At 45.5% G+C, this 14276-nt stretch overlaps 2 protein-coding genes across 4 annotated transcripts; one reads left to right on the top strand and one right to left on the bottom strand.

Annotated features, from left to right (window-relative positions):
• Positions 1 to 291: 291 nt before the first annotated feature.
• usf2 (upstream transcription factor 2, c-fos interacting) lies at positions 292 to 5669 on the bottom strand. 2 transcript variants are annotated; one of them, XM_020109402.2, is made up of 11 exons: positions 5024 to 5669; positions 4324 to 4367; positions 3989 to 4104; positions 3642 to 3761; positions 3308 to 3464; positions 3128 to 3215; positions 2751 to 2795; positions 2374 to 2432; positions 2081 to 2172; positions 1876 to 2004; positions 292 to 1698 (listed from the first exon to the last, which is right to left on the bottom strand). In XM_020109402.2, exons 1-11 carry the CDS (start codon positions 5059 to 5061, stop codon positions 1609 to 1611), a joined length of 978 nt encoding a protein of 325 aa, XP_019964961.2. In that variant the 5' UTR covers positions 5062 to 5669; the 3' UTR covers positions 292 to 1608. The 2 variants fall into 2 exon arrangements, with proteins under 2 accessions (XP_019964961.2, XP_069372812.1); XM_069516711.1 differs by lacking the exon at positions 2751 to 2795.
• Positions 5670 to 5775: 106 nt separating this feature from the next.
• LOC109644093 (lamin-A-like) lies at positions 5776 to 13951 on the top strand. Of its 2 annotated transcripts, none has more exons than XM_069516710.1 (13): positions 5776 to 7919; positions 8253 to 8605; positions 10037 to 10193; positions 10627 to 10752; positions 10850 to 11020; positions 11238 to 11363; positions 11635 to 11855; positions 11991 to 12264; positions 12355 to 12462; positions 12559 to 12678; positions 12763 to 12819; positions 13009 to 13203; positions 13309 to 13951. In XM_069516710.1, the coding sequence occupies exons 2-13, from the start codon at positions 8268 to 8270 to the stop codon at positions 13342 to 13344; spliced, it is 1929 nt and encodes a 642-aa protein (XP_069372811.1). In that variant the 5' UTR covers positions 5776 to 7919; positions 8253 to 8267; the 3' UTR covers positions 13345 to 13951. The 2 variants fall into 2 exon arrangements, with proteins under 2 accessions (XP_069372811.1, XP_069372809.1); XM_069516708.1 differs by having other exon boundaries at positions 7779 to 7919; positions 13006 to 13203; positions 13309 to 13489.
• The last annotated feature ends 325 nt before the right edge of the window (positions 13952 to 14276 follow it).

Here is a 14276-nt window from a genome sequence, read left to right as displayed (position 1 = left end):
CAGTAATATTCTGTCAGCTTAAATTTAAAATAGTATTATGCTTTCTTAAGCGAGAACTAAATAAAAAAAATCTAAATGATGTAAATAAATAACACACACAAAACAATAATTTCCATCCTTTACCACCGGGGGACAGTTTTATGCAGTTGGTTTAAATGTAAGTGGCTTTGGTTGAAAATGTAATAATGTAAAAATCATATTGCGTTCTAACTTTGACATTGAAAAAGTGATTCGACCTCCGAGGCGTCTTTCTCGCTGCTCCGATGGAACCTGAAAACACCGGACACCGTCTGTAACCAGCAACGCTCACGCTTGTGTTTTATTGTGATACCAGAGTTAGTCATGCCAGTGGTTATATTTCCATGCTGTGGAGACTCAGTGTAGACAAAAGCTGGTTAGTAACAAGTTTCACATCCAAACTTCCTTTGCACATTCCTGCCCGTGGCCGTTCGACGCTCTTCTGTCAGCGGCGATGGTTTTGTAAATATTGTAGAAAACTAAACGCAGCGAACGGAGGTCGAGAGGCCTCACGTGACTGAACCCTCTTATTTCAGTACTTTACACCAATGAGCTACAAGCAGATACACAAACAAACTGTATTTTAATGCCCATTAAAAAGGATTCACACGTTGAAAAGCATTTTCTCATTTTTCTGTACATTGCACCTAACGAGGGACCCAAGAGACCCAAACTCTCCATATGTGAAGACTTCATTGAGTCTGGGAACCACTTGCCAGTGCACTATCCCGATTACCTGAGCTATGTTAACACCTAGATTCTCCAACAGGCTCCTATTAAGGCGTTGGAGTAAAAATAAGAACCACCAGGCCTGTGACAGGAAAGCTTCGCACACTTTGCCTGTCAGGAAAGTCTTATAGTTTTTGAATTTACCGACATCGGGCTACGTTTATGAAGTTTGTGAGCTCTGCCTGCTGCTCGGAGTGTCAGTGTCAAGAGGCAGAAAACTGCACGCAGATCAAATATATATACACACACACACACACACGTTCCAGTGACAGTAAAGATATCCTCAGTGATAGTGATGAGCACGATCAACATCTGACTTGCAGGTTAATTATTGGGAAAGAGTAAATGCAGAAACCAACACTTTTCCTTTCTGTGTACATTTTCCTTACAGAGTGATAAATTAAAAGTAAACGGAAGCTATTTCACTTTTAGTAGCAAACATCAACTAAAAGGGAAAAACAAAGGAGTTTGTGGAACGATAATAAAAAAAAAAAAGGGTGAAAATCAGTTAAAGTAAATTTTCTGTGGCAGTTTTTTTTCTTTTTTTATAATTTAAAGTAAAAAGACAGTTTGGTGCAAGCGTGGTGGAGGTGGTGGTGTGCAGAGGTCGCGTTCCTCGCAGCGGAGGACGAAAGGTTCGGTTTGAGCTACACAGTCGACAGATTTCAGAGCGCGCAGCCGTTCAGCTGCCGGAGGTGGAAGAGGCGTTTTCAGTTTGCAGTCCTTCAGAGGGCTTCTCGAGTCCCGTGCGTGGTTTTTATCTGGTCCAGAGTCAGATGGAAATTGTCTTTCATCGTAGCTCCTCTCCTGGAATTGTTCAGGTGGGCGAGGAGGATGCGAGTGCAAGTGTCCGATCCACAATCACTGCGGTGTCGAATCTCCGTTCATTTCTATGCCGTGCTGCTGCAGCTGTGCCCGAAGAAGTGCGTTATCGTTCTTTAGCTCCTCGATCTGGAAAAACAGACAATCAGACATGTTTCATTTCAACTCACTCTTATCCCTGGACAGTTTTTAAAATGATGAATTAACAGTGTTTATCTATGAATTTATTGATGCCACACGTGATAATTAAAGAAAATGTTTTATTATAAATCCCAGGACTTGGTTATTAGTCAAAATAAGTCGAACCTGTTGTCTAAGTAGCTCGTTGTCCATCTTGACTCGCTCCACCTCTTTGCAGCTCTCCTGCAGCTGCTGGTTACTCTGACGCAGCTCCCGGATGTAGTCGCAGGCTTTGTACAGGATGCTTCCTTTACTCTGACAAACACAACAGAAGAACAGTCAGAAATCTTGTCATCAAACCCGAGGGAGCCGCTGTGTGTGCGGAACTCACCGCTCCACTTCTGCTGTCCACGCTGCAGTCAGGGATGATTTTCGACAGAGTAACAATCCAGTTGTTAATCTTGTCTCTTCTTCTTCTCTCCACTGCAAAGAAGGAATGAAGAGACTTTTCACGCCCGAATGTTCTTTTTGTTGGTTTGTGATCAAGATAACGGTAAAGAGATTATCACGGAATGTAGAAATATGTGATACGGGCCAGGAGGGAAACAATTTGGGCGTGTGAGGAGGGACGACGTGCAGCAAAGACAGAATATGTTAACAGCCTCCACAGCAGAGAGCACCAACCTTCATTGTGCTGTGCTCTTCTCCTCTCATCTCTGGGCGCCCGTGGACCCTCAACCTTCCTGTAAAGACACAACACAACCACCCTGATAATGTGACAAGAACAAAACCAGCAGATTTTTTCCATATCAACCAACTGAACTAGATTTTTTTGCTGTTATCTAGTTTTGCTTGTATTTAGTTTTGATCTGTACTAAAACACAGGTTTATGAGATTTTGTTTTAAAAAAAGGAAATAACAATGACCTGAACCTGCGTTTAAACTGAACCAATCAACACGTAACATTCAACCATACACGGATTCTAACGATTGATTAGTGATCCTATCTCTACAACACATGATGGGGGCAGGGTGGGGGCGTATGTGAAAGTTCGTCTCACCAGTTTGAACTGCCATGCTGCAACATCTCGCTTTCATCAAGGTCTCTGGGGACGGCAGGTAAGTGGGACAGAGTGTGGGTTTCAGATGTTGGATGTTTTAAATGATGGATATTGATTGATGTGTTTTTTTTTTGTTGTTGTTGTTGTATGATCATTTTTACACATAATGACAGATCGATCCAAACAGGGGGAAGAAGAAGAAGAAGAAGAAATAGAAGAAGAAGAAATAGAAGAAGAAGAAGAAGAAGAACATCCAATCCACTGTGAAGTTACAGGGGTGAGAAGATGTGAGGTAAACCAAACACGAGGGTGAGAGTTATGCTGATGTTGAATCTCCAGGAATGTGCGGGGGGTGGGGGGTGCTGCGTTATACTCACGCAGTGTAGGTGTGTGCGCGCGGTGCGATGGTGCGAGGGGACGCCGTCTGCAGCACCTCGGGGGGGCTCATCATCACGTAGAACTGTCCTGGATTTAAAAAAAGAATAACAAGAAAATTAAAGACATCCTTTAGCGATGGTCGCTACTTCTTCTTCACCACACGATGATGGTTCCCTCACCTCCCGCCTGCGCGATCGACGGGTCGGCGGTGGCCTGCACCGACACGGCTGTTCCATCGCTGACGGTGGCGGCGGGGAAGTAAGCAAAGCGCGTCTCTCCTCCCACCGTCTCCCCGCCGGGACTGCCCCCGTTACTGAAAGGGTTCTGGATAACAGCCTGGAGAAGATAGAGACAACAAACTTGTCAAGAGATTGAACTAAAACAACACAATATAAAACGATTCTTCCTTCTAATGCAAATGTTTCCGTTATATTCTTTAAAATGCAGAAAATGAACTGTGTAATGATTTGAACATGTACAATGGCATCATATCCCATCATGCTTCAGTCTCACCTGTGCCACAGCTTGAGGGGCTCCTGCAAACGCCGCTGCGGAGACCACGCTCACGGCTCCGCTCCCGTCAGTGGCGGCCTCTAACTGATCATCCGTCACCTGAACCACCCGATAGGTCACCTGACGACAGAGCAGAGAAACGGCTTCTGAGTGAGGAAACTGATTATTACTATCGCTCGTGTGTGTGTGTGTGTGTGTGTGTGTGTGTGTGTGTGTGTGTGTCCACCTGGAGGTTATCTCTAGAATTCACATCAAATAGCCTCGGTGCAGAAATGGCTTTGGAATAAATGACAATTATAAAACTGCTCTTGTTTTGCAGATGACGGGTTTCCCCCCCCCACACTCACGTGTCCTCCGCTGTTCTCTGTGCGAAACTGATACTGCACATTGTGGTCGGCGAACGCACCCTGCGGAACACCGGTGATGGTCACAGCAGTGTGCTCCTCCGCCCCCACCACTTCTCCTGCAACACAGAGGTCAACACGCTGCCTCAAACTTTTTATCCAAAGCAGAACAGTGAAGAAAAAACAGACGTGAGAGGATGATTGCAGGTTGTGGTTTGTGGACGGACGTTGATGCCGGGTCTGACTGAGGTTAAGGTGTGATGTCGTGAAGCTTGATCGAGTTTAAAGAGACTGCAGAGACACGTTTGTCTGCGTTAGATGAAAAATGAGCGTCTCACCTTCCTGCAGCTGCACCACCTCCTCTGATTCCTGTTTGTCGTGACTGAAAACAAAGAGAGAAGAGGAGTGAGTTCATTTCAGTCATCATCATCAGTGTGTACTGTCTGTAGTGCAAGCTGTAACAAGATGTGAGAGAAGAGCGCCCCCTGGTGGTGAGAAAGTAAAGCATAACTGACGTGCAGGGGTGAAAGAGATCAAATTATCTGCAACTTCAAACTGGAAAACAAGAATTATCTGATTGACAAAACTCGAATGAGTGTGTTTGGATGTGCTGCACAATCAAACACTTAATAACTTACATATATTACAATAACACAAGTAAAACAAGCCCCTGCTGCTTTTAATTGATTCGTTTGAATCCTAAAAGAGCTGCAACGGATGTAAAAGTGCAGAAACTATGCATGTTAATCTGATGAGACCCAGAAGGTGCAGCTGTGCCTTGGTGTTTAACGTGTGCAGTGGATCAAGCACAACAGATATGTGATGCAAAAGCCTCAGTTTCTGCAGAAATCATCTTCCTGGATGCTCCAACACTGACTCATCCAGGAGACGCAGCACTAAACACGGCTGTGATCAGGTGTGGGGAGCTGGATGGTTGCGGACGTGGGGGGGGGGGAGAGGGAGGTTTTGCAGGGAGTTCAGGCCGTGCTGGGAGCCATGGCACAGGGGGCAGGAAGCGGCCAAGCACCATCGCCTCACCTCGCCGAGCTATCCAGACTCTGCTCCAGCATATCCATGAAGCTCTCTGCTGCCGGTGGAAGACGCCCGGGGTTCAACGACGCTGATTTACGGAGATGGAAGCGCTGATCACGGGGACAAACACACGGGTCATGTGAGAAAGACAGTCCAGGACACGTGAGGCGGCGACCGGGCACGAAGCTAAAATGGAGGCCGCTGTGGAGCAGGACGGATCCGTCTGCGCGGAAAACAAGAGAAAAACAACCCGGGTGTTCGCGCTGCTTCCCCGGCAGTGGTGCTCCGGCTCCGGGTGTGGACTCTTCAGCTCTCCGAGGGGGTCTCCTGGAGGTGTGGATGGAGGATTATTTCCGTATAAACAACCCGCTGGAAGTCTTTTTCGCCCTTGGTTTCCTTTTTGTTGCTCCGCGGCGCACAGCTGCTGTTTATCCGCGCAAAGCTGCGGCTCACACATGCGCCCAACAAGACACGGAGTGGACTCGTTTCTGCGTTTTATTACGCGACGGAATTCGTGTAATTTACCACATTTGCTGCTTTTTTTTTTAACTTTTTGCTAAAAATGTTCCCGCGGTGTCATCTGCTTTTCACGTGACTCGTTTTGCTGCAAGTGTTTGCTGGATAGAGAAAGGATTGCGCGTCCTTTTTTTTTTTTATGGGTGAAACCGTCTTTACGCGCGGCTTTTTCATCCACTTTTGAGACACTTAACCACGCAAATGCGTTTGGATGTGAACATAGACGTGTTCCAGGTCGTCGGCTCCGTTCGCCGACACGCACACGAGCTGTCAATCAGCTGCTCAGGGGCACTTTTTTCATGTTTTCTGCCCAGGTGACCGCGGGGATCCAATCCGGGTTTTCCCACGAACCACATGACAGGGCGAAGCTGAGCGCAGCCATGAGCGGACGCGCCGCGAACACACGCTGCTCGTAATTCACGGTTTTATGTTCGTGTTCGACGGCGAGAAGAGGTTTTACATCCAGAGACCTGATGCAGAACTCAGAGGGTGGAAGGGTGAGATAGAAAAAAAACAGCGGAGCAGATGGGTTGTGTTTCCTGCAGACGACAGCTCCACGAGATCCAGAGTCAGAGCTGATGATGCATCTGTCAGCAGAGGATTTAACCTTCCAATCAGTTTTAATGTTTTTTTTGTTTTTTTTTATTAAACTCACACATTGCATTTGTTTTTCATTTGTCTTCGCTGAGACGGATGAGCTGCAGCTGCAGACACAAAGCAGGGAAATCGTGAATGAGTCGCCTCGTTTGACAGTTTGCAAAGAACAGAAAGAGCTTTGTGCACATTAAAACAACAGGAATCTGCAGTTCACACACTTTTAAATCCACCAGAAAATCTTCCATGATATAGAATCGAGCAAAGCAGGAACACGAGAAGAGAATATAAGTCTGCACAACACGTAAGCACAAGTGTGTCAATGAACTAATCAAGCTGCACCAAAATTTGACACAATCATTGATATCAGTTGCTTTGTTAGTTTCTCCATCAATATCCATTAATTATTGGTGAAAATGTCCAAAAACACCACATCTCTCTCTCATGTTCCATCCTTCCACCAAAGCTGCTTTCAGACCTGCTCTGAAATCTAACCAACCTTTAACCCTATAGCTCCCTGGCTAAATGTCTGGAAAATGTAAATTATTTTATTTGTCATAAATGTCCTGCTCCAGGTCTCAGCCCTCGTCCAAGTTTTGTAGTTTTTGCTTGATCCTGCACAGAAACAACTTCAGTGAGTCTTTGGACGTCCCTCAAATGAAGCATTAATCAACTGTGGCGTCCCGTTGACCTTTGAGCTGAAGGCCTTGACCCTGATGCACGGCCATTATTCGTCCCTCTACCCCGACTCCCTGTCTCTCTCCTCTCCAATAAAGGCAAAGCATCATGAAATAAATATTGTGGAGGAATAATCACTCTTATACTCACACTGAGGCCATGACTGCTGGTGAGGGATCACAAACCTAATGTTAAAGGCTCACAAATCAAAAAGTTTGAGTCACAAACATGAACTTTTACAGAGATGAGGTCCAACGTATCCATTTGAATAGTGTTAAAATTGTTAATGGAGGCTGCCTCTTGATAGTTTTGTATTTGTTATGTGTCAGATTAAGCGGTGAACAGATAGATACTAAAATCAATAGGATTGCAAAATAAATGCAGAGTCTGAAGTCAGCTGGATCCTCACAATATAAAGATTATATTCCTCTCACATTGTAACAGGCTCGATATCATGTGCATCATCTCCAGAGAACAGAGGCTGTTTTAAATCTTCTGAAACATGAAGATCTCCACAGAAGGAGTTAGATCAGAACAGATGGGGATTAAGATATTGAATATTTTTAGAATATTTTAAGAAATCAGAATCTCTCGAGGCGATGTTACATAAAAAAAAGTGTCTTAAGACTCTAGTTCTGTGTTTCAGGGCCGAAAAAAAAAAGTCTAAAACCTCTTATGCAACTTGTTCATTTTAACTTCACAGAGAAACATGAGCAGTGCGGTCTGAGTCAAATACCGTAAATGATTTGGACTCAGCTTAAAATTATCCCAAAATGATCCCTTGTATGTTTTACATGTGTTTCTTTGAGTGGACGGTGACTCATTCATTCAGCCTGCACAGTCAGAGAGAGAGAGAGAGAGAGAGAGAGAGAGAGAGAGAGCAAGAGAGGAACAACCACAGTGCCAAACTTGAGGCCAACCTCTCTCCTCTCCTCCCATCTCATTCTTTCCTACATGGGCACTGGCAGTTTGCAGACAGCGCAGTAACAGACCGAACCCTGTTGGAGGACGAAGACAGACACTCACATCGCAAGAAGATAAAGAAAATCTAACAGACGATCCAACAAACATCCTCGGAGCAAACTTCCCTCATCCTCTCAGCAGCTCTGAAAAGGTAAAACCTGCCAAAAAAGAACTGCCGTGTTTTGTGCAAAGACTTAGCGTTGATTTTTTGGGTGGAGTCGATGACCCCTCCCATGCGTTTCGATGAATGATGACCCCTCGACTCCGGTGTTGAAGTCATGATTTAAAATTAAACCTTGTGTTAGGTTCTCAGATGCATGACAGGTTTTTTAATCACTGTTTGTTTGGGTTTATTTAAGGTCAACTTTCTGAGAAAGTCCACTATTTGCATATTTGTACTGGAATGATCCGAATCCTGTATTTATTGTTCTTGGAAAAGAAACTGATTCAGGTTCAGCAGGTGGATAATCATGATTTTTAACAGTAACAGATCGGTGCAATGGCGACACCCAAAAACACTCCGCGAGGTGCCAACACACCACTATCCCCCAACCGCATCACCCGGCTCCAGGAGAAGGAGGACCTGTCCAACCTCAACGATCGCCTGGCCGTCTACATCGACAAGGTCCGCTACCTGGAGGCCGAGAACGCCGGACTGCGTCTGCGCATCACCGAGTCCGAGACGGAGGTCAGCCGGGAGCTGACGGGCCTGAAGGCCGCCTACGAAACCGAGCTGGCCGATGCCCGTCAGACCCTGGACTCTGTGGCCAAAGAGCGAGCCCGCCTGCAGCTGGAGCTGGGGAAGCTGAGAGAGGACTACAAGGAGCTGAAAGCCAGGTGGGTAACTGCTGCGGTCCAAATCTACTTCTGATCACATCTTCTGCAGTGTTTGTTTTGTGCATGTGCTTGCAGAGAGAAAAAGTAGGAATATTTTTAATATAGTTAATCATTGATACTAATCGGGGGGGGGGGGGGGTTTAATGGGTGCCCCATCACTTTAGGGGCCTTGAAATCCTTAACACCACCCCTGTGTGTTCAGTGTATTCACAAAAACCTTTAAATCACAAAATAACAACAGATTCCTCTCATGAATGGAAAGATAAGTTCATGAGCAAATAAATGAAGTGGTTTATAAAATAGGCAGTGCTATCTATGAGTGTGACGTTCTGCTGAACATGTTTTTTGAGGGAGACAGTGACGAGACAAGGCTCCGTAACAACAGCACAAATTAACACGTGGCCCCTTTAAGGAGTTTTAATGAAACAGTCTCATTACTCTGGTATGTAAAGTGGTTTACTGCTAATTATAGCAAACATTGGACGAATAAAGATGTGTAACTGAATCACAGTCAGTCTGTCTCACACTCGTTAAAGTAACGCAGGTAAAAACAACCAAACTGTCTCAGAAAGTAAAGTAAGATTATTTTTTCTTCTCTAAACTAAACTGAGCAAGAATTGTTGAACTAGTCGCCTCTTGTTTAAGATTATAAAGTCTTTTTGGTCAGATTTAAAAATAGAACAAAGCCCTGTGATCCAGATACTTTTTTTTTATCTGATGATCATGAAAGGAAACATCTGCCCCGAAGCTCCTGAAACTTCCATCTTCAGCCAAATCGTTCTCAGTTTGCTTCATCCATTTCTCCGTCTGTCCCCGAGTGAAAGTGTGTGATTGCAGAGTTAAACGCAATGAACGACAATGACTCATTAGCTCCTCGTAAACGATGCTTGTTTAACTTCTGCTGAGACGTTGCTGCTGCTGCGGCCACTCCCTGGCGTTAACGCTCCCTCCTCATTGCTCACTGTTTGACGTTGGACTTCCACTCTGTCTCCTTCCCGTGCCGCCACATCCAGAGCCTGATGACTAACTCTTTCCCCGGTTTCTCCTCCTTCAGCAAAGCAATCATTATACACACAATACGTGGCAGCGGCTCCTGCCTCCATTACTTTTCCACAAATATTGAGATGATGGGCCTCATGTGTTTGGCAAAAGCCACGCGGTTGCCATGGCAGCATCTCGGCTCAACGCCAACGGCTGTGGCTTGTGGCGACCAGACGCACGGGCCTCGGCGCAGAGCATTGTGGTCTATGAGTCATATGCGCCGAGGTGTTTCCCAAAGATTCTCATTCAAAAATAGCTCGTATCTGACTCATTAGAGGCTGTAAAGGAAACTGTAGTAATTCAGTTTCCACTTGGTTCTGAAGTCGAGAATGTCTGCACCACGTCTATCAGCATTAAAATCACGTGACTCTGTTGGGGTCTCTGTCGCAGGAACACCAAAAAGGAGTCCGAGTTGTCCGGAGCGCTGCAGAGGCTCAAAGACCTGGAGGCTCTGCTGAACTCGAAGGATGCGTCTCTGACCACGGCTCTGGGAGAGAAGCGTAACATCGAGGTGGAAAACCGGGACCTGAAGGCCCAGGTTTCCAAGGTACACTCAAACCCACGCTCTGCTCAAGAAGCCAAGTGGAAACACATCTGGGCTCAATTCTGCTGAGGCAGCCTACAGGACGCCCAGCGTTCAGTTCGTCCCTCACACTCCTCCTTTGTGTTTTCCACTTTGGCACGTCAGGGACACTGTTGCAACCATCTTTTTTTTACTTGTGCCACTAGCTATGTATTTTTGAAAGGGCTGAGTTCAGCATGGAGACTCTGTCAGGGCCACGTGAGCTCAGATATTTTGATTAAAGGACAGTTTTCCTGCTCTCTTGCCCACATTTTGGAATAAACAGAACAAGTGGTGCAGGCTGGTGGGAAAGAGGCAGTAACCACAGTGTATTTACTGCTTATTTCTGTATTTCACGGCCTGTTTATGTGAACGTTCATGTGCATTGCTTCGAACTAATACTCAGTCTCTTGTGTAGCTGGACAACAGTTTGAGCGATGCCAAGAAGAAGCTGCAGGACGAGATGCTGAGGAGAGTGGACGGAGAGAATCGAATCCAGACTCTCAAAGAGGAGCTTGAGTTCCAGAAGAACCTCCACTCTGAGGTCAGAGAAACGATCTCATCACCGCCAACGAATCATTTTTAACCTTTACTTTCTCCACCATCGTGTGTGCTGAATATATTTTTAAATACTCCAACAGGAGATGCGGGAGATAAAGCGGCGTCACGAGTCTCGTATGGTCGAGTTGGACAACGGCCACCAGCAGGAGTTTGAGAGTAAACTGGCGGAGGCCCTGGTGGAGATGCGCGCGCAGCACGAGCTGCAGATCAAAATGTACAAGGACGAGATTGAGAAGACCTACAACAATAAGGTGGGTCTTTAATTTCATGTCGAATTCACTTATTAAAATGACAAACAGAACCGAATAAATATCCAAGAACACATCATCACTTGGAACCATCAGTTTTGGAAGTACAGCAGCAGTTTCACTCATTTGTTGTCATTAAGCAAAATGATTTTTACATCACTCAAGTTACGGTCTTTTCTCATTTTTCTGGATCTTCGGCCTCGCTGTTTCTCTTCGTCAGCTGGAAAATGCTCGACAGTCGGCGGACAGGAGCAGCCACCTGGTGGGAGCAGCCCACGAGGAGCTGCAGCAGACACGGATCCGTCTGGAGTCCTCGTCGTCTCAGCTCAGCCAGCTGCAGAAACAGGTGCTCATAAACAAACAGCTCACATACCGATGTCTCAACCATCGAGATTCTCATCTTAATGCATTTGCACCAACATCATCAAACTTATGTCTTTGGGAGCTAAAGTAATGTGACGTTTGTTCAAAAACCATTTACACATTTTGTCATATTAATTCTGTCACTTTGTTCCTTTCCAAATCAAATTCAATGCTGAGTTTTAAATTTCTCTCGCATTTTTCCCACTGATTGTTAGTTTTCTGACTCTAAATGCACTCGTCTGACTCTGATCTAGCTGGCAGCCTGTGAGGCGAAGGTGAGGGACCTGGAGGGCGCACTGTCTCGGGAGCGGGACACCACACGTCGCCTGCTGGGAGACAAAGACAGAGAGATGGCAGAGATGAGGCAGCGGATGCAGCAGCAGCTGGATGAGTATCAGGAGCTGCTGGATGTCAAGCTGGCTCTGGATATGGAGATATGTGCCTACAGGAAGCTGCTGGAGGGGGAGGAGCAGAGGTACCCGGGGTCACAATGACTTTCTTTAATAGAACCAGAGTTTTGCAGCAGTAGGAAAGTTTCTCTGACAATTTGAGTTGTCAGTTCAACCTCTTTATCTTTATCTTCATCCCTCTATCATTTGTATCCCTGCAGACTGCGACTGTCCCCCAGCCCTCCGCCCACGAGAGTGACAGGAAGTCGTTCCTCTACCTCGGCAGCTCTCTCTCGATCTGTCCACTGCAGCGCTCAGGGCTCTCCCACCAAGAGGCGCCGGCCCAACGACACCGACAGCGAGGCCTCCAGCTTCGCAGGAGGAGCTGTGGCCCGCACTCGCATCACCCAGCAGGCGTCGGCCAGCGGGCGGGTCACTGTGGACGAGGTGGACCTGGAGGGGAAATATGTCAGACTCAGCAACAAAGCAGATGAGGTGAGAAGATGAATGTATTGTTGGGATGATTACACACAACACAACATCCTTATTCATCCTTTTTATCCAACCATCAACTTTCTCCTGCAGGATCAGAATCTAGGGAACTGGCAGGTGAAGCGACAGGTGGGATCGGGCGCAGCCATCAGCTTCAAGTTCCCGGCTAAATTCACCTTGAAGGCCGGGCAGAGGGTGACGGTAAGCAGCAGCTTCATTCATCCCCATCACCAAACTGGACTCGATAAACACATTTAAAATGTATCATCGACACCGTGTGTTCTTCATGGCGGTCAGATCTGGGCCTCTGGCGCTGGTGGAGTCCACAATCCCCCCTCTGACCTGGTGTGGAAGACTCAGCCGACCTGGGGCACCGGAGACTTGTTCCAGACCACTCTGATCAGTGCCAGTGGAGAGGTGCAGAACTTTACTGAAAACCTAAAGCGCATATGATTACATGAATTTCTACTTTGGCATGTAAATAAACACGCTTTCTTCCAGGAAATGGCAATGAGGAAAGTCACCCGCATACAGTTTGAAGAAGAGGACGATGACATGGTGAGAGAAATCATTTTCTGAATATGATACATCCTGTATCTCTGCACTGCATCCCATATGAACATCAATTAACCAATTCATCTATACATTTTGACAAGAGGCCTTTCTGCTTTGCTTTATCGATTATTAGAGAAGTTGATCAGTTACTGACCAGTATGTGTGTCTGTGTCCATGTCTCCGCCTCAGCAGGTGGCTCACAGCACTTGCGGGGACAGTGAGTACAACCTGCGGAGCCGGACCGTTGTCTGCGGCTCCTGCGGACTTCCCTCAGACAAATCCAGCAACTGCTCCGTGACCTCGGCCTCCCGCTCCTTCCGCAGCGGAGGCATCTCAGAGGGTTTACTGCCCCACTCCTACGTGATCAGCAGCAGCACTCCTCGTAAGGTGGGTACTGCAGCGAGGCCTGGGAGAAGAAATGACTCAGCTACTCTTGGAGTCTGAAGCATGAACGTTTTCACACATCTAATGATTTTTGTTTTTTTCTTTCAGACTGGATCCAGAGTGGAGACCTGTCCAATCATGTGAGCCCCTGGATCCACGATGAAAACACTTAAACTCTGTTAGTTTTCAGTTATTAGTCCTGTAGTTACAAGTTGTAGTTTTTAAGTTCATTTCCTGTGAGTGATTATCAAGATCTTGTATGCAATTAAACTTTATACTGCTTTTTTATAATGTACATAGGCATGCATACAACATATTGTCTTGAGTTTAAATGGTGATGTAAGCAGCCATTCTTATTTTTATTGGTGACATTAAGAATTGGAAACTTCTGCCAGTTTTCCACCCGACAGTAAAAGAAGAACCTACTATTTTTAACACATTAACAAATTAAAGCAACAGTTTGGGCTAATTTATTCTTAAAGAATGTTACTGGTAAATGAGCGGTGAGTGAGATTCACATCTACTGAAGCTGTTGGATAAAGATCAGGATTTACTTATGATACTTTTACATTAGATTTTTGTCACGCTCTGTAAACATAGAGACGCATCAGGGCTGCAGGGAATTATATTTGAGTAAAGTGACTCTGACCCTGCAGATCCACAGAATATCATGTCTTTTTTGGATGATTTTAATAAACATGTTTTCAGAAATGTTGTATTTGTTGTGTTTATTAAAAATGATTTGATGGTTGTTGCTGTTTCTGAGAAGGTTACTTCAACTGTGGGATCAGGTCTTTTTGATTGTGATTAATTTGCATGATGATGCTGCTTTTCTTTCAAAAGTTAATATAAAGTTAAGACTTCATATCTGAAACCCAAAAACCATTAAAACATCAAGAAAAAATCAACCTAATTTAAAACAACAGAGAACAAGGATCGAATTATTCAGGTGCTGATGCAAAAGGATAATTGAACATTCATTGTAAAATTATAGATGTTTCACATTAATATTCATCTATTTCCAGTGTAGAAAATTAAAATACTCAGACTTCAGCTTGAGGAACATTTTTATAAAT

This window comes from Paralichthys olivaceus, chromosome 20, assembly GCF_024713975.1.
Source record: "Paralichthys olivaceus isolate ysfri-2021 chromosome 20, ASM2471397v2, whole genome shotgun sequence".
NCBI lineage: Eukaryota > Metazoa > Chordata > Actinopteri > Pleuronectiformes > Paralichthyidae > Paralichthys > Paralichthys olivaceus.
The sequence above is the reverse complement of the archived record's forward strand: the minus strand, read 5'-3'. Positions and strand labels throughout refer to the sequence as shown.

Coding starts and splice junctions, on each gene's coding strand:
- usf2 (XM_020109402.2), bottom strand. CDS start 5,061: ATGGATATGCTGGAGCAGAGTCTGGATAGCTCGGCGAG. Junction 3,465..3,641: donor CCCCTCAAGCTGTGGCACAG/GTGAGACTGAAG, acceptor TATCTTCTCCAG/GCTGTTATCCAGAACCCTTT. Junction 3,216..3,307: donor GTCGATCGCGCAGGCGGGAG/GTGAGGGAACCA, acceptor TTTTAAATCCAG/GACAGTTCTACGTGATGATG.
- LOC109644093 (XM_069516708.1), top strand. CDS start 8,268: ATGGCGACACCCAAAAACACTCCGCGAGGTGCCAACACACCACTATCC. Junction 10,753..10,849: donor AGAAGAACCTCCACTCTGAG/GTCAGAGAAACG, acceptor ATACTCCAACAG/GAGATGCGGGAGATAAAGCG. Junction 12,463..12,558: donor AGGCCGGGCAGAGGGTGACG/GTAAGCAGCAGC, acceptor CATGGCGGTCAG/ATCTGGGCCTCTGGCGCTGG.